The sequence below is a fragment of the Hippocampus bargibanti genome, linkage group LG02, assembly GCF_051943395.1.
Source record: "Hippocampus bargibanti isolate YZ-2025 linkage group LG02, ASM5194339v1, whole genome shotgun sequence".
Classification (NCBI taxonomy): domain Eukaryota; kingdom Metazoa; phylum Chordata; class Actinopteri; order Syngnathiformes; family Syngnathidae; genus Hippocampus; species Hippocampus bargibanti.
In genome coordinates this window covers 16,115,831-16,134,980 of record NC_142735.1, presented here as the reverse complement: position 1 = coordinate 16,134,980, position 19,150 = coordinate 16,115,831, and the positions used below count along the sequence as shown (strand labels likewise).

At 39.5% G+C, this 19,150-nt stretch overlaps 2 protein-coding genes across 12 annotated transcripts in view; both read left to right on the top strand.

Annotated features, from left to right (window-relative positions):
- The window catches only part of gria1a (glutamate receptor, ionotropic, AMPA 1a), a 115,976-nt gene that overhangs the window by 83,116 nt on the left and 13,710 nt on the right, over positions 1 to 19,150 (top strand). The gene's annotated exons all lie outside the window — the stretch shown is intronic.
- On the top strand, positions 2,871 to 9,010 carry LOC148901701 (uncharacterized). Its single transcript, XM_088989639.1, has 5 exons — positions 2,871 to 3,010; positions 3,271 to 3,316; positions 3,950 to 4,018; positions 4,103 to 4,176; positions 4,387 to 9,010. The coding sequence occupies exons 1-5, from the start codon at positions 2,919 to 2,921 to the stop codon at positions 4,727 to 4,729; spliced, it is 624 nt and encodes a 207-aa protein (XP_088845765.1). The 5' UTR covers positions 2,871 to 2,918; the 3' UTR covers positions 4,730 to 9,010.

Genomic DNA, 19,150 nt, shown 5'->3' with positions numbered 1-19,150 from the left:
GTTTTCATTTTAAACACTAAACACAAACTGGGTGTATCAAAAACATCCTTTATTTTTCATCATCACAAAAAAACTAATTCTGTTGAGGTTTAAATATATTCAGTGAAACATTTAAACAAAAAAAACTGAACCGAAATTACATACCTTTTGCAACACTATAACTGCGTTCACACAATACCTAAGTGGAAAGGTGTTTTGAAACAAAAATAGGGCATGCGGAAAGATTAAACCCTACATAATCAAATTACAGACTTTTTGAAGCTTTAAATTGGGACATGAAACATTTTATGTTAATTAAGGCATTTATAATTATTTATGTGGGATAGAACACCTTCAAGGCAAAAACAAATGTAAAATTTTCAGATTGTTTTCAGAACAATATTAGGCATTTACTAACCATACATTTTCATTGATTTTGATTAGAGATGGAACCAGTTGCAATAATCAGCAGTTGAATTTTTTTTACATATATATTTTTTCAAATTTAATGTTGAGTGAAAATAAGTAGCACCTGTGTCTTGCTTTTCTTCAATCTCTTACTATTGGGGTAAAGGTTTACGGCAACACAAAATTTAAAAGCCTGACGCTGCAATTAAACAACAGAAAGACGTGTTGAGGACCCTGAGGACATGCTGCTCTAACAAACCACGTTCATTTTCTGGATAACCAACAGGAAAGTTATCCCCCTGGCAGAAATGCTACGAAGCTAGAGTACAACTGACTGATTAATTTACCTAGCAAGGCTTGAAGTTTCCTTGGGTCCAGAGCCTGCCGCCGCTCAGCACTGGGGTCCAATTTGCTCAACCCGCCTTTAAGGTTGGATTTCAGGAGGACTTCGAGATCAAAGAGTCCCATTAATAGCACCCGTGCCATCCCATTGGCTGTGGTACAGGTTTTTGCAGTCTCCCAACAATGTGAGGAAACTGTGACACTGTCCGTCCCGATTTTCACCTGATGTGAATGAAAGCAATGTAAATCCATGAACAAGGAAATAAGGAAAGTCACTCCAATCTTTAGAATGCATAGATGAAGAAGAAACAAACATTTCAAAGACATTTGATGCCAATAATGTGTTAAGTTTTAATGTTAGAGATGTAATAATTATGAAATACATACTTGTGAGGGTTTCACGGGTGTGCAAACTGATGTTTCACCCGGACAACCATTCTCAGCACCACGTTCATCCGAATGTTGAGTAGGACGGCTGTCAACTTCTACGCTGGTGGTGTGAATTGAGATAAGTTTTCTCACCTCCCTTAACAATGTTGGAATTTCTGAGAAAGAATAATGAATACAAACTTATACAGATGGCAACTATAATGTAATGGGCATATTACACTGTAACCATGAAGACCGATATCCTCCGAGGAGCTACAAAAAGGGCCTATCGTGACAAGTATAATAAGAGGAACATGTTATGGGATTGACAGATACTTTATGTACGATAGCTGTAACGGGTTTGCTAACCTATGGTTTATTTACAGCAACAATCTGTGTAAATGATGCAGACAGTGATTGATGGTTGACACACGCACAATCACATAGACAATTTGAAACCTCAATTACTCATTATTATGTGTGTGTGTGTGTTTGTGTGTGTGTGTGTGTGTGTGTGTGTGTGTGTGTGTGTGTGTGTGTGTGTGTGTGTGTGTGTGTGTGTGTGTGTGTGTGATTCTTGGAACATGCTCTGTGAATGCAGCATACATGGTCTATATATATATATATATATATATATATATATATATATATATATATATATATATATATATATATATTACACACAGGTATATTGTGTATGTATAAAATATCCAATACTTGCCCTTAACTACAATGTGGCGCAGTCTGGCATTTTCTTCTTGTAAGTTCTTGATCTGGCTCTGCTGATCTTTTGGATTGGATTTGATTGGATTGGATTGGATTGGATTTGCCTTTATTAGTCTCACAGTGGAGAAATTTACATTTCACAGCAGCAAATTTGTCAAATCATAGGTTTCCTGGTTTGATGATTCTTCGGTACCAGGGCTGGATTGACTGTGCCCTGAAAGTATTTCCTCTTCCATTCGTCTTTGAGCTGCTACTTTGGCTTTTTTCTAAAGGGAAGATATTTTTTTTTAAATTATTATTATGGCATAAATGTTACATAATGTGACAACTCTAGATTACCTGTTTTGGATATTCAGTGCCAGAGGCTTTGTCACTGGCACTGCCTTCACCAAAGAAAATGCGTTTTCCTTTTCTCATCCTGTATATCTCCGAGCTGAATTCTGGCGAGTGAAGCTCACGCTCAGCAGCTCTCAGTATAGCCTCTCTTTCTACACAAATTTAGAAGGATATATTTCTATCAAATTTGATTTCTAATACTGTAGAACAAATATTTATGTCCCAATTTTACACTGCAAAATGGTGAAATATGGGATACACATTTTAATAGCTTGACCTCTGTACAGAACAAAAAAACAATTTGAAGGAACTAATCGCAAAGACAAATTTGAGAGTGTAAGAAAGACTTACCTGCTAACTGTAGAATTAAAGCCAATTCGACCGGCCATCCATTCACCCGTTTCTTGGTGTTTGTCGTTCGACATTCTACTAGATAGTTCTTGTCAGTAGTGGCTGGGTCAAAGTCAATTATCCAGCTCAGTGGAACGATGCTGGTTTTGTCTTTGTCAGGCCCTTTGGCCCAACTGACAAGTGCAAACCTATATTTTGACATTTCCACAAAAGACAGTGTCACTTCTGTTAAATATCGCGAGGGTTGGTTCGTGATTACTGTTTTGCGCATGCTCCATATACGCCAAGCATTCTAGTAAATGACTCGTGTTTTTATTTTTTTACGTCGTCTTTTTCCAAACCACAACCGACCAATGAAAGTTAGAGAGTGCTTTTTCATCACGATTGGAGTAAAACAAAAGTAGAAAATGGACCGACTTCGACTGAAAAGGAAATATATCCTCTTGGGTGCTCATCATATGGATATTCCAAGAAGAACAAGACGTTTGTGGAAGAAAAGGTTCGTATTTTTCATTGAATTATGGCTATACAGAACACGGCAAAGCTAACTGTTTCAAACATCTTAATACTGATTTTATACAGAAGAAAAATGGGCAGCGATTATAAGAATAGCGATGGTGTTAACACTTGTAAGACTATTTTCACCTTAATGTTATTTTACTCAAGCAATGTACGTGTTTCCTCAGAGATGAATCAGACGGATTGACTCATGAATTGAAACATAAAAATGAATCTATTTTGTATTTTATTTTAACTCAGGAAAGCAATGAGAGATGAAAAGATTGATGATCCCGAGCAGGATCTGGTAAGTAATGAACTTTGAGAATACGTCTGTGTAGGCTCTCAGTCGTACAGGAGTGGTCCATCGATGAGAAGGTTTCTTCAGCCGTCATCTGTACAAATTTGAAGGTGTCGGCGTTTCGCCTCCTATCCAAGAGGCTTCGTCAGCGAACTAAAGTCTGACTGGTCGTATCGGCCCTATTTCTATATCCCTAGGGATATATAAATATATATATATACAGTAAAGTCTCGTTATATCGATATCGGATATATCGATAGTCCCGGTTATATCGATACTTTTTCTATGCACGCACGGAGAAAATTACATGCAAACAGGGTCGGATATATCGATAGTCCCGGTTATATCGATATTTTTTCGGACTCCCTTGAATATCGATATAACGAGACTTTACTGTATATATATATATATATATATATATATATATATATATATATATATATATATATATATATATATATATATATATATATATGGATATATAAATAGGAGGCGAAACATCCGAAACCTTCAAATTTGTACAGATGACGGCTGAAGAAACCTTCTCATCGATGAACTTTGAGAATGTAAACAAGACCATACGTATGCAGTTAGAAAAAATCTGCGTTTTCACACATTTTATTATTTTCTTAACGACAGACCCGAGATAAGAATTCCGCTCACTTTGATTCTAACAATGGGCATGAAACACATGTCAGCCACATTGGGGTGAGTATCCTGTCCAGATGTTGTTGTATTTCACATTGATATTGCAAATTATATTTGTTTTTTTTTTTCTTTTTGTTTCTGCAGGAAACGATGATGATTCCTCACCATGTGATACCCGGAGTGGACAGGAAAGATTGTCAGGAGGACCTGGACTCTATGTAAGTTTTAATTGTTTAGTGTAAATAATATAGACTTGAGAACCTGTTTCACTTGGACCATCAAGTGAAATTGGTATTCAGATTATTGTCACTGACTGTCTTGAATCGTGCGGGATTAAACTTTTGACTAATTCACAGTTACAAGAACTAAATGGTATCCACTGAGAATACAAAATGATACTTTGTTTTTTTTGTCTTTTCCAATTGCAGAATCTGCATGCTGACTGCAGCAATTCTGTTGGCAGATGTGTTTCTTCCCCACTCTTGTTTGAGGATGAATGTTCCAAAGAGGATGAAGCTCTCTTCAACGATGAACTTAATTGCAATGAAGTGTCACCAAATAGCAATAACGGCTTGGATGACAGTGTTGCATCCACTGTTGAAAGTGAAAGAAAATCTTCCCTTTTATTTGAAGATAGTCGTGATGAATCAGTACATGAAGAATCACATTTTAAAAAAAATAGTAGTGAGCTGGAAAACGAAGAGACACTTTATGCTGGTTCACGACTTGCCCAATCTCAGAGTTTTCTACTTATACTTTCATTTGTTTTGAGACACAGACTCACAGGCACGTCTCTCTTGTTTATAAACGTTTTTTGCACATCTACATTTGCACAGTATACAGTTGACATTTTTATTTTGTTATGCTTAGAATATCTTGTTTTCTATCCTTTCACTCCCACCCCAACCCCATCTCTCTTCAAATGCTGCTGTGGACTGCAAATTTCCCCATTGCGGGACGAATAAAGGTATTCTGATTCTGATTCTGATTCTGATTCTCTCAGATCTCCTAGATTTGATCAATATTCACTGTCCAGAAAACAGACAATTAACCTCAAAGCATTTGTTCCTAAAAGAACTTAAGCCAGTAGAAAGTCATTTACAATGTCACATATTTTGTCCAAACTGTGAGTACTATCTTGGGGACCAGGATGGTGATGGACAATGCGTTGTATGCAACACAACCTGGAATAAAACAAACTCACTGAAGAATGGAAACTACTTCATATATTTGCCAATCCAAACACAGTTGGAACATCTTCTTCAAAGAGAAGATATTGTGCATTGTCTGAAGTCAAGAGATGGCACATCTAATTCTGACTCTTTTGAAGATATTCGAAATGGTCGAATGTACTGCAATCTGAACAAAATTGGAGGACCACTTGACTGTAGTCATGGATACTCCTTACCACTCAATTGTGATGGCGTGCCTGTTTTCAAATCCTCACTCTTTGGTATTTGGCCATTATATGGGATTGTAAATGAACTACCTTACCTTGTGCGCAAAGACAATGTTTTACTTTTTGGCTTGTGGTTTGGTGCTAAAAAGCCAAATGTCAATACTTTTTTAAAGCCATTCATTTCAGAGTGTCAAAAGTTGTCAAGCGAGGGCTTTCAGATAACAAGCAATGGCACTTTGGAACAATGTAAAGTTGTGGGTGCTCTCATGATGTGTGATTCAGTAGCTAGGCCAGGGGTGGGCAAACTTTTTGACTCGCGGGCCGCATTGGGTTCTAAAATTTGACAGAGGGGCCGGGCCAGGAGCATTTGGAGGGAGTGTTTGGGCCGGAAATACTCCGAACAAGTTATGTCCATAATTTATAAAATCACTTCAAATGACTTCGACTGAGCGTATTTTACAAAGATTCCACAGCATATAGCTATAGTTTACGGTTTAAGACTTGCGCTGAATATTCATGAAGTCTTATTTTCGAGTTGATGACGATCCCCATGTGACGTCACGTTTGGACCGCCCCTGACCGAGAAAGCGACATACAATGCATTTTGGGTACTTTGTTTGGTCTGAAAACTTCGTGTTGATCCGTGTTGATCCGTGTTGATCCGTGTTGATGGTGAAATTAGAAGGAAAACACATAAATAACGCCATGGTGAATCGTTGTGTGTTGCACCAAGACAACTATTTGATATTCGCTGACACAAATTCCCAGCTGACAAATCAGCCCATTTCCAACGGAGCTTGGGCGCAATCTTCTGCTTTTTCTGGGTGCTACATTTCTGTCCTTGACGGCTCGAATTGATATGGGAGGACTCCTAGAATCAATTGCAAACATTTATGCTTTCCTCTTCAGAAGAACAAGAACAAGAAAACATCTTCTCCGAATCTGAAGCCATTGTTTTGATTCTCGAGCAAGGCAAGACGTCTTGGCGTGACGTCACGAAGAAGGGGGTGGGACCTTCTGAAACTGGCCATTTCCGGATTCATTTTGAAGTCATTTTTATTGGTGTTTTTCATTTAACTAAAAATATCAGCCTGCCTGTTTTGGGTATTTTAGATGCTATAAAACGTTTTTCTGATGTCAGTGGGAAACACAAAAAAATGGTGCCGGTTGTCCTTTAAATGTAGTGTGTACAAACCTCATAGCACAGTAAGACCCCGATTTATTAACTGTCTTTCAAATGTGAAAGATATCCCTGATCAGGTAAATTTGTCTCAAGGAATATGGCGTTTACATACTATTTCGCAGATACTTGGAGGAGGAAATGGAAATAGATTAAAATAACATATGCACTGTGATTTATCAAGATTGCGTCTGTTTTTAATAGGTTTTCATTGGAGGGGCAAAGTTAAAGAAATCAACATTTATTGAAAAATGGAATCACTTTCAACATTCAAAACATATTATTACACAACAAAATATTCAAGCTCAATAATACCTACTTGTGTTAAATTCCGCCAAATCATAGATGGTTTGTCCTGACCGCGCGCTCAACAAACTCCTCACTGACACTCTCGCCTTCACGCGCTAACAAAACATGTGTACCGTCGCCGAGCACACAAACATAGACTACCTGCAGTTGAAATTTGCATACTCGGCTCGGCAGCCAATCAGAAGCCTGCTTCTTTCTTCCGGACTTTCGCAAGCGTTACAAAGTCGTACAATTGCATGTCATTTTCCAAAATAGATGCAAAGAACCTAAGACTAGAAGAAAGATTCAAAAGAAGCTAACAACATATGTGACGCTACAAAACGTAAATTTACATTAAACCGTGACTGTAAAGTGTACGTGAGACTTATGAAAGGGGCTTAGTGGCTCGTAGGAAGCAATGCAAACGTTGCATTGTGCACCACAATGGCAATCGACTACTGTAGCAAAATTTACAGCTATGCGCATTTGCCGTAAATTAAGCAAGGTAGCATTTGTAGTTGGTGCATTCTTGATTTTTAAAAAAAAACTTTATACTTAGTGACAATGTTTTTTTAATGGGATTGGTTTCATTTTGCTTCAAGTTGTGAAAAATGGGGCAGGCAACTTTTCAGTTGTCTGCCCTGTTGTTCGCTAGCTTTTTGTCATGAGTTTTAGACACTGTACTATAATTTGGGCAAGTTCGGCGGGCCGGATTGAAAAGCCTAACGGGCCGTATGTGGCCCGCGGGCCGTAGTTTGCCCACGTCTGAGCTAGGCCCATACTTCAAAACATGACCCAGTTTAATGGGCAGTATGGATGCAGCCTCTGCTTGCATCCTGGTGAACAAGTTGAGAAAGGAAATGGCACAGTCAGGGTGTACCCATACAAAGATGTTCCAAAGAGGGACCGCACTTCGGCCATATGTGATGCAAAGGAGGCTTTATGTACCAAAAAAACTGTGAGGGGTGTTAAAGGACCCACATGTCTGATAAATATTCCACATTTTGACTTCATATCTGGTATGCCTCCTGATCACATGCATAGTGTACACCTTGGAGTGGTTCGCCAAATGGCAAGCATGTGGCTGGACAGTGATAACCACAAAAAGCCATATTATATTGGCAATAGAGTAAACGAACTTCATCAACAGCTGTTACTAATCAAGCCTCCCTGCAATATCACAAGAGTGCCACGATCTCTTCAACAGAGGAAGTTTTGGAAGGCGTCAGAATGGCAGAATTGGTTACAGTTTTATAGTGTATTTGTACTGAAAGGAATTCTCCCCAACATGTTTTGCCAGCATTGGTTAGTCCTTGTCACATTCATGTTCTTACTTTGCAAGGACATTATTACAAAGGCGGATTTAAAAAAATGTGAAAAACTTGTTGTAGATTTTGTGAAACAATTTGAAACACTGTATGGGAATATTCATGTGTCATTTAACGTACATTTATGTCTTCATTTACCACAGTCTGTAAGGAATTGGGGACCTTTGTGGGCCCATTCTGGTTATATCTTTGAGTCATACAATTGTGAAATACTGAAAATGTTTCATGGCACTCAGAGTGTCCCTTTGCAAATAATGAAACAATTCACATATATTCAAGTATTGCCTATTTTAGGAAATAATTCACTCAAAAACGCTGTTCCCGAATGCATCCAGCTTTTTAGTAAATTAACGGGCAAAAAAAGAATGAAGCAGTTAGATCGACTCAGTGATCAATTTGTAACCCTTGGTTTGCATTATTCTCGAGAACTGTCAAGTGAAGAGCGACTGGTCATGAAAGAGCAACTTGCAGTCACTCCAAAAACACTTCTGAAAATATTCAAGAGAATTCTGGTCAACGGAGAGCTGTATTACTCTCAAGAGTGCACGGGGTTAATGAAAAGAAACAGCTTCACTGTACTGATGCAGAATGGAAACATCATCACCGCATACTACTACATTCTTGTAGAGCAACATGGTAACAGAAGGTGCTTTGCTTTTGGGAGACAGTATGATAAATCACATAGTATTCTGAATAATGTTGAAAATGTAGTTTGTTTGAAAAGGAAGTTCCGTGGCAGGAAACAAATATTTGATGTCACACTGTTCAAAAGAAAATGTGTGCTCATTGATTTACCAAAATTTGCAAACCTCTATGCATGTATTCCTCCAAGATCCCGTGTGGAGAATTGAAAATTTCATGGCAAAGTACATAGCAATTCTGTAGACCCCCCAAATAAATTGTATTTTTGTAAGACTACTTTTGTTTTTTGTCATCGATATTTTCGTCAAAAACTATTATCCACTTATTTTATTTATTTGAGCAAGCTCAGAACACTATACATAAAACAATCAAAGGAAAAAATAAATTTCTAAACATTTTTGTTCACTAATTGAACTCATGCAGAGGTAGGATTAATTCTACCTCTGCATGTCTATCTGACTCTGAGATCATGTAATTTAAAATATATATGATTATATATTGCAATATGTTGTAAAATGTAAATACAGACCATTACATGTGAAAAATATAGTGTGATTTTTTGGTCTCAATTGCAACACTTTTTAAAATATATTTACCAATATATACACATATATGGTCAGAAAATGCAATTCAACACCTCATATATGACAATATATTATTGCATGCTCCTTGAGAGTTTTGAAAGGCGCTTATAAATTAAATGTATTATTATTATTATTATTATTATTATTATTATATATTGCAATATATTTTCGTTTCGTAAGGGAAATCAGGGAGCTTGGATTATTTTCAGTTAACAATTAGTAATCAATAAAACTGTTGTCTATTCATTGGATAATCATTTATTGAAGAATTCTCACACTCTCTGATTGTCCTCATTGCCTTCTGATTCAGAAGGCAATGAGGCCTGGTGGTAAAAAATATATATATATATATATATATATATATATATATATATATATATATATATATATATATATATATATATATATATAAAAATACAGTAAAGTCTCATTATATCGATATCGGTTATATCGATAGTACCGCTTATTACGATACTATTTCTATGAACGCAAGGAGAAAAACATGCGTGCAGGTTCGGATATATCGATAGTCCGGTTATATCGATATTTTTTCGGACTCCCGAGAATATCAATATAACAAGACTTTACTGTATATATATATATATATATGTATATACACCTCTCTCTCTCTCTCTCTCTCTCTCTCTCTCTCTCTCTCTCTCTCTCTCTCTCTATATATATATATATATATATATATATATATATATATATATATATATATATATATATATATATATATATATATATATATATATATATATATATATCACATGTCACCTCTGAGTATGGTGTATGTATGTGATCTGTGATTTATTTGGATGTGAACCGACCTACCTCCGGAAGAAAGGGGTGTTGGCACTTACTACTCACAGCTTCGATATTGATAGTCTTGTGTGAAGCACAACTCGAACCCAGCATGTTGAACTTGAAATGTTTATTTTATTTACTTTTTTTTAAATAAAGAGCTGTATTTTGCCTTTAACGACGCACTGTAATCATCTCAGCTGAGTTAAGAGTGCATGACTCAAGCCAATCCTGTCCAAATTTTGACCAAACATTCTACCGGTCTTGTGGTGTCATGTGATATTGGATTATGAAATCGCCCATGTCACTGTTAGTCTATTTTTTATTTTTTTTATTTTGCTGTTTCTTACAGACCAATTTGCATGAAAATCTGTCAATTAATTTATTGGAGACCAACATCGTTAACTCAAATGAATATAAGAGATAGCTAAGACTCTCTATCTGTATCTCTATCTTCTTCTTTTCCTTTCGGCTTTTCCCTTCAGGGGTCGCCACAGCCAATCAATGTCCTCCATCTATCCCGGTTTTGTCTATCTGTATCTCTATAAATGTTATAATTGATCAGCATCCTTGTTTTCGAGACATCACATAATCACATACATACCTTAATGGGTTTGGAAGAGGTGAAATTGAGCTCAAAACCGGCGTCCGTGTACCTGACTTGAGACAGATACTGTTTTTGTCAGAATTCTGACTTGTGGGATTGCCACAGTCTACAGAATTTCACTTTGCCATCACTCATAGAGATTGCCTTGAATGATGACAATCCTTGTTTTGCCAGTGATTGAGATGCTGCTCCACACCAGACACTGCAATCAGTTGTCAACACCTGTGGGGCTAAGGCACAGCTCAAAACAAACTCAATAACAGTAGAAAGCTTCACAGTTGAAAAAGTGGTGAGAAGATTCGGCACATTTTATGGATGGCTTGATGAGCAGTTTTTCTATTAAATGCATGCTTTGTTTGTTTCTTTGAGACAGGTTTCAATCACTGACAGTAAACATTTGAATCACACTTTATTTTCGAATTATTCACTCATTCACTGCCAGACGTGCAAAAAATGTGTCCACTCCAGTGCCAGGGTTTTTGTCATTGTTACTCGAATTCCAGGACCCACAGAATATTGAGTTTTAGGACTACATAAACATTCAATGCAGCGTAAGAAACCTTAGACTCTATTCTTTCATGAGAAAAAAATTATATAGGTCTATTTTTATTTGAGCTTGAAATGAGGGCGGCTGTCCAAAACACAATGCAATACATACATATTGGTTTATTTAGCGCTTAACAACAGCTGAAGCTGGGACTAAGCGCTCACATGGGAAAAAAAAAGGAAATGCTACCCCCTTGATGAAGGGAAAAACATTGCCCAAAGTCTGGCCTTCACTGTCTCGGCATCCAAGCAAGAAAAAAACAAAACTGAACAAATGTTCAATTTCCGAATAAATTCGTGAATGGCTGTGAATGAGTTAAAAAACACTCTCTTTTTAGCTGCATGTACACTTACATATCCTGATTCATGAGTATTTTTTGTCGTTTTTTTCCCTTATTTCATCAGTTGCCAATTTATTTCACGATACTACACCACATAAATTGGAGTTGCATGAGAAAACACGAGTTATGCTTACTGCCTGGCAGTGAATGGAGAAGCACAAATTATATTTTCAATCAAGAGACTTGCTCAACTCATTAAGTACAAATCTTATTGTTTTTAAGTATCATTATAATTAGCAACAACATCTTAAATTGAGTTACAATTCACTGAGTGGCATAATTATGGCATTTGTTAACTGCTGTCACAGTGATTGGGGGCAATGATTTATTCATGCAGAGTTCGTAGCATCACTTGTATTTTATTTATCTGGAAAAAAACTCATGCTGGCAACTTGTGATCATGAATGCCCACACACAAATCCACAAACCAGTGTGGCACAAAAAGAAGATGCACAAACCCTAATGGCATCTGAGTGGGGTTGTCACACTTTGTACATGGGCAAAGTGACGGATACGATTTCTCATCTGCATTTAAAACACAGTCACACTCTTGTTTAAGGCAGCAGTGGGGTTTGCCGCAATCGAGGGTGATGGCATGTTAATGGCTTATCAGTCAATCGCACATCTGTTAGTCACTGATTTAAGAGGAGACCTAATGAGACTTTTCCACTGGCATTGGCAATTCTGTCTCACATTGGGAACGGTTGCTGTTATTGGACTTGCAGAGAGGCAGGCAGAAAAATTAGATCACTAAAGACTCTCTCGGCTCAGTGGTACTGTTTGGAGTGCACAGTGTGCTACCATGGTAACGGTAAGGAGATATTTTTCGAAGAGCACTTTGAGCTTTTCTCACAGCATATGAAACCGCAATGGTACAGCAACATGTCTCATGTTGTCATTGTGTGATATAATGAGGGAACTGCTTCATCGTATTCTTTTTCTCTCACATAATGTTTTACCACTCTCACTGCTTGTCAGCACAGAAAGTATGCGCATGAATCAAATGATCAAAAAAGTTGACCAGTAAAAAGCTTCTGTCAATCTCTGTCATGATTCATTCACAGAAGTGAAGAGAAAAATAGCAGATATCAAAGCTCACTGCAACTGCGGCACGCTTGCAGAAATATTTTCATACTGTTTGTCATGCGGTAGCATGCTAATATTGACCTTTAAATGTTAGGAGGAATGGATGTTGATGATTTTTTTTTTCTCTTATCAGCTGAAGTTTGCAGATTAGTGTGATCTCGAAGATAAAAGTTTACATTAGTTGGGATATTGTTGCAATCCCAAAGATGCAAATTGGAAAGTAGTGATACCTCGGTTTACGAACCCCGTAGCTTTACGAACTTTTCGGTTTACGAACGTTACATTTATGAAAATTTTACCTTGGCATATGAACTACTTTTCAGGATACACACGGAGCGCCACAATGAGTGATGTGTCATTCACGACACATCAAGCCAACTTTTTTTTCGCCCCTATTTCCCGCCCGGGCTCTTCTGTTAAAGCCACGTGATAGGTCAAGAACGCAGCAGTCAGGGGGGGGGGTTACAGACAGAGAGAGTGAGGCCATTCTTCAAAAAAGAAAATGGCTGCCGACTTTTTTTGGTCCTCTATTCCCAGCCCCCAGTCTTCGGTTAAAGCCACGTGATTGGTCATGAACGCAGCAGTGGGGGACGTTGTGGAGGGGTTAAACATTAAAGAGACAGGGAGACGAGAGAGTAAGAAAATGGATAGAAAACTGAAATTTGGACTTGTTTCAACATTGATATTTCAAAGGCACAGTGTAGACTGCAAGGTTAAAATATCCCATCAATCAGGCTCCAAAAATAACCCGCACAAGCCATCTGTACACCTGATGCAAAAAGCAATCAACCCAACTAAACAGAACACAATTCAGAATCAGAATCATCTTTATTGCCAAGTATATAGAACACACAAGGAATTTGTTTCCGGTAGAACACGCTGCACTAGTATCGTCGTCAAAAAAAAAAAACTGCTAAGTGGCACTATACAGTTCCATTTTGGCTACTGTTGAAAGAGTTCAAAGAGTTAATGGCTTGGGGGAAGAAGCTGTTTAAATGTCTGCTGGATTTGGTGCGCATGGATCGGTAGCGCCTGCCTGAGGGAAGTAGCTGGAAAAGGTGGCGGGCAGGGTGCGGAGGGTCCAGTAGGATTTTCCGCGCCCTCGTTTGGATTCTTGCAGTGTGCAAGTCCTCGAGAGTGGGTAGGGCGGTGGCAATGATTTTTTCCGCCGTCCTAACTGTCCGTTGAAGTCGGATTTTGTCCATTTTTGTGGCGGCCCTGAATCAAACGGTGATGGAAGAACACAGGATGGATTCGATGACAGCCGTGTAGAAATGTTGCCGCACCTCCTGTGGCAGGCCATGCTTCTTTAGCAGCCTCAGGAAGTACATTCTCTGTTGGGCCTTTTTCAGGATAGAGTTGGTTTTGACCTCCCACTTCATGTCCTGGGAGACTGTGATTCCCAGGAACTTGAAGGTCTCAACGGTTGACACCAAGCAGTTGGATAGTGTGAGGGGTAGCTGTGGTGATGGATGTTTCCTGAAGTCCACGATCATCTCAACTGTCTTGAGCGTGTTCAGCTCCAGGTTGTGACGGCTGCACCAGAGCTCCAGCTGCTCCACTTGTTGTCGGTACGCAGACTCGTCACCGTCTTTGATGAGACCGATGACCGTGGTGTCGTCTGCGAACTTTATGAATTTGGCAGCTGGGTGCGTTGAGGTGCAGTCGTTCGTGTAGAGAGAGAAGAGCAATGGAGAGAGGACGCATCCCTGCGGGGCTCCAGTGCTCGTGGTTCGTGTTGTGGATGATATATTTCCCAGTCTGACCTGTTGTGTCCGTCCTGTCAGGAAGCTGAGGGTCCACTGGCAGATCGTGGGGGACACACCAAGCTGGAGAAGTTTGGGGATGAGGAGTTCTGGGATGATGGTATTGAACGCAGAGCTGTAGTCCACAAACAGGATCCTTGCGTAGGTTCCTGTGTTGTCAAGGTGGTCGAGGATGTGGTGCAGTCCGATGTTGACTGCATCCTCCACAGACCTGTTTGCCCGGTAGGCAAACTGAAGAGGATCTAGCAGAGGTCCGGTGATGTTCTTTAGGTGGTTCAGCACGAGGCGTTCAAAGGACTTCATGACCACAGACGTCAGAGCGACAGGTCTATAGTCGTTCAATCCCGAGGGTGCTGGTTTCTTTGGAACTGGGACGATAGTAGACTGTTTGAAGCAGGATGGGACTTCACATTGCTCCAGGGATCGTTTGAAGATTTGTGTGAAGACCGGAGCTAGCTGGTCAGCGCAGACTTTCAGGCAGGAGGGGGACACTCTGTCAGGTCCCGCAGCTTTCTTGATCTTCTGCTGCTTGAAGAGCCGTCTAACGTCCAGTTCGTGGATCTGTAGGGCAGAGGGCGGAGATACGGTAGTTTCTGGTAATGGTGGGCAGACCGGGGCAATGGGGGTGTCCTTTTCAAATCGGCAAAAGTATGTATTTAACTCATCAGCCATACCATTGTTGTACACTGCTTGGGGGGAAGGTAAACGATAATTTGTTATTGCTTTCAGGCCATTCCACACCGATGCAGAGTCGTTAGCGGAGAACTGTTTGTTAAGCCTCTCCGCATAACTTTTATTTGCAATGTTAATTTCCTTCGTCGGCCTGTTTCGGGCGAGTTTGTAAACTGCTCGATCGCCGCTTTTAAATGCGGATTCTTTCTCTTTCCTAAGCTGCCTGAGTTTGGGAGTGAACCATGGCTTGTTGTTGTTGAATGAGCGGAAGGACTTTGTTGGTACACACATGTCCTCACAGAAACTGATGTATGATGTTACAGTGTCTGTGTATTCATCCAATGTGCCCGTTGAAGTTTCAAAGACGCTCCAATCAGTGCAGTCTAAGCATTCTTGTAGCGATAACTTTGCTTCATCTGTCTTGACTACCGGTTTTACACATTTGAGTTTCTGTTTGTATGTGGGAATTAAGTGGATTAAATAGTCGTCAGAAAGACCCAATGCTGCATGCGCAACAGACTTGCGCCTTTGAGTCCTGTGTAACAATGATCTAGAATGTTTTCTCCTCTGGTGAAACAGTCAATATGCTGCTTATATTTGGGAAGTTCACGGTTTAAACGTGTTTGATTAAAATCACCCAAAATGATCAGGGGCAGCAGAGCGGGCAAACGTTTTATTGGTCTTTGTGAGAAGCAGAAGTTCGTCCATCTTGTTTGGTAGTGAGCGTAGATTAGCGAGGTGGATCGATGGGAGCGGCGTTCGAAATCCACGCTGCCGTAGCTTGACGAGCACGCCGGCTCGCTTCCCCCTCCTACGCCGGCGTCTCAAAGCTCCGTACAGAGCTGCTACGCCGCTCGCGAGCAGCCCCGAAAAACCTTGTAGATTTTGGTGTGTCGGTGAAAATAGTCCAAGAGTGGATTCCCCAATGCTCAGTAACTCTTCCCTCGTGTAACTGAGTCGCGTAGGATCGCAAAAAACAAATGAAAATGACAAAACCAGGAACAATACTAGGGAGCGTGTGACCGAGGCTGCCATCCGCGGCGCCATCTTGGATCGATAATTGATGAGGAACTAGGTAAAATTATCGCAGAGAAAGCACCTACAAGGGATCATTCCTCAAGATGGTGAAAGAGGATGGCTACGTTCCTCATCAAGTGTTTATTGCTGATGAAACCCGCCACTACATTCCATCAAGCCATCACAAAGGTAAATAAAACGACTATATTATACCATACAGTTTATTTATTTAATTATAATACTGTAGCACATTTATTATACATAAAATAAGGTATATTTTGTGTAGTTATAAGTCTTAGAAAATTAGAAAGTAAGAAAATTAAGTTTTATGGGGACCTATGGGAAATTATTTTTTGGGATACACACTTTTCGCCTTACACACTCTGCCTGGGAACCAATTAAGTCCGTAAGCCAAGGTATCACTGTAGCTTACTCTCTTACTGTTGTCCATGACTCACTTCATATTTCACTCACAATCTCCAATCATTCCTGTGCTATAACAATTTACGGTTATAAAACAACCAAACAGTCCTCAGACAAACAAAAACAGGAAAAAAAAATCATGAACTGCAACTTCACTTCATGAAGCACAAAAAGCATGACGTTGCACAAACCACCGTGCCATTTCAGACTCTGATGGGTTTTCAAACCGCACCAGAAGAACCAAATTGACTTCATGTCATACTATGATTAGATAATGTTTCATTCGCAACTAACACGGTGTACTTCTTAACTCAGTCACTGTCGTTCACTAATTTATTTTGGAATTAAAAATATGATGTAGAGCGCCCTTCTCAAATTTGTTCGGGTTTTGTTTTTTCATGATTGGTTGCCGATAAAGCGCTGGCCAAGGCCTATGCCAAAAAAAAATTCCACAAGGGAGCAGCATTTCCCTCTTTTTCATGTTAGCACTTTGTTCCAGCTTCATCTGTTCAAGCGTTGTTTATTTTCTGTGTAGTTCTCTCTCGTTTCTATTTATAATTGTATTTTATTTATTATATAATTGTATTTTATTTATTGCATTCTATTTGTACCTATCCTTGTCTGTGACTGTGTCCTTGAGAGCTTTGTAAGGCGCCCAAAATTTACATGGCAGTCAATGAGTTAATTTATTTGTTTGTCTTATTTCTGTAGACTTCCAAATTTTATTAGTCACCGCTTAATATCTTATCTGATGAAGACGGCTGGTCCGAGAAATTTGTATTTCTCTTCTTGCTGGATCGATGAGAAGGTTTCTTCAGCCGTCATCTGTACAAAAGTGAAGGTTTCGGACGTTTCGCCTCCTATCCAAGAGGCTTCGTCAGCGAACTAAAGTCTGACTGGTCGTATCGGCCCATTTATATATCCCTAATGTCCAGACATGGTGGCGCCGGACACAGCTATGATAGGTCCCTACTCTCAGGTTGGGGGGGGGGGGGGACCCCTTCCTGTGGCCCCACTGATTGTTCCTACATTCCTGACTAACGACTGGCCTATTACCCCCACTCCCCCCGGTATCACCTCATCAGCATAACGACCCTCATCAGCATTGCGAAAGTTGCCTAACCTGTTTTGCCTAAGCAGGCTATTGTATGAACGATCCAAATTGAACCTCACCCCACCAGACCGGTTTAATGAAGGATTTTGTTGTTTTATAAGAATCGCTTCTTTTACCCCCCTTTCAAACAATCTATGTTCTTTCGCTAAGATTTTAACCTCATTGTCGTCAAATGAGTGGTTGCTAGCTTTTAGGTGCAAATGTACTGCCGATTGAGGCCCACTAGTATTATCCCTGCGATGTTGATAAAGTCTTTTTTTGAGAATTTGTTGAGTCTCCCCAATGTACTGCTCTTTACAATTTTAATTCTTACAATGTATGGAATAAACTACATTACTTTGTTTTTCATTTGGTAGCCTATCTTTTGGATGCACTAATTTTTGCCTTAACCTGAGAGTAGGGACCTATCATAGCTGTGTCCGGCGCCACCATGTCTGGACATTAGGGATATATAAATGGGGCCGATACGACCAGTCAGACTTTAGTTCGCTGACGAAGCCTCTTGGATAGGAGGCGAAACGTCCGAAACCTTCACTTTTGTACAGATGACGGCTAAAGAAACCTTCTCATCGATGGACCACTCCTGTACGACTGAGAGCTTACACAGACGTCAAAACAAACACCTAGCAGACACATTTAAAATGTTCTAGAACCAGTGTCGCAAACATCCAAATCCAAACGACAATCACCAATAACCAATGAATCCATTTACTCTCCCTTCAAATTATATTCAAGCGTACAAAGGCAGTAAATCTTGAGAGGTAAAATGACGTTTACCTGAAACATTAAGATTACATTTTCATTGGCAGCGGTACACTTAATATTTCCCTGGGTATTGTACGGACAAGGGAATTCCTGGGTATGAAAAATAGAAATAACAGTTTTATCACAGGCTCCCCTTGGTTTGCATAATTATAAAGGGTGCCGTGGCCTTTGCAGATTGAAAGAATCAAGATCCAGAGTGTACATGTCGGTGATAATGGGTAATCCCCTCCGGTACAGGCACAGTTCCTTTATAGTGACCCCACGGCGCCTCTTGAGAGTGACTGCATTATTACAACACAAGGCTTATTGGCAGTTTGAGCCCAGAATGCTCCCATAGTATCTCGCACTCAGCAAGAAGATGTTCTTTTTCTTTTAATCTCTTGTTAGCAATTCTAATGCACCCCCTTGAAACTATAGAATGCCCTCCAAATGACTTATCAATTAATCATTCCAGCCTCTATCATTCACAACTGTCTTCCCGTAAACAGTCATCCAACTGTTCTCCCATTACTATTTCATTTCGTCATTAAATGGAATTAAAAAAGGGGGAGCGGAATAAATAATTAACTAATCATAGCTGTTACAAGGCTAAGAAATTACAGTGCTACTTGGAGGTGTTCCTTTACAGTA

Coding starts and splice junctions, on each gene's coding strand:
- LOC148901701 (XM_088989639.1), top strand. CDS start 2,919: ATGGACCGACTTCGACTGAAAAGGAAATATATCCTCTTGGGTGCTCAT. Junction 4,019..4,102: donor CACATGTCAGCCACATTGGG/GTGAGTATCCTG, acceptor TTGTTTCTGCAG/GAAACGATGATGATTCCTCA. Junction 4,177..4,386: donor CAGGAGGACCTGGACTCTAT/GTAAGTTTTAAT, acceptor TTCCAATTGCAG/AATCTGCATGCTGACTGCAG.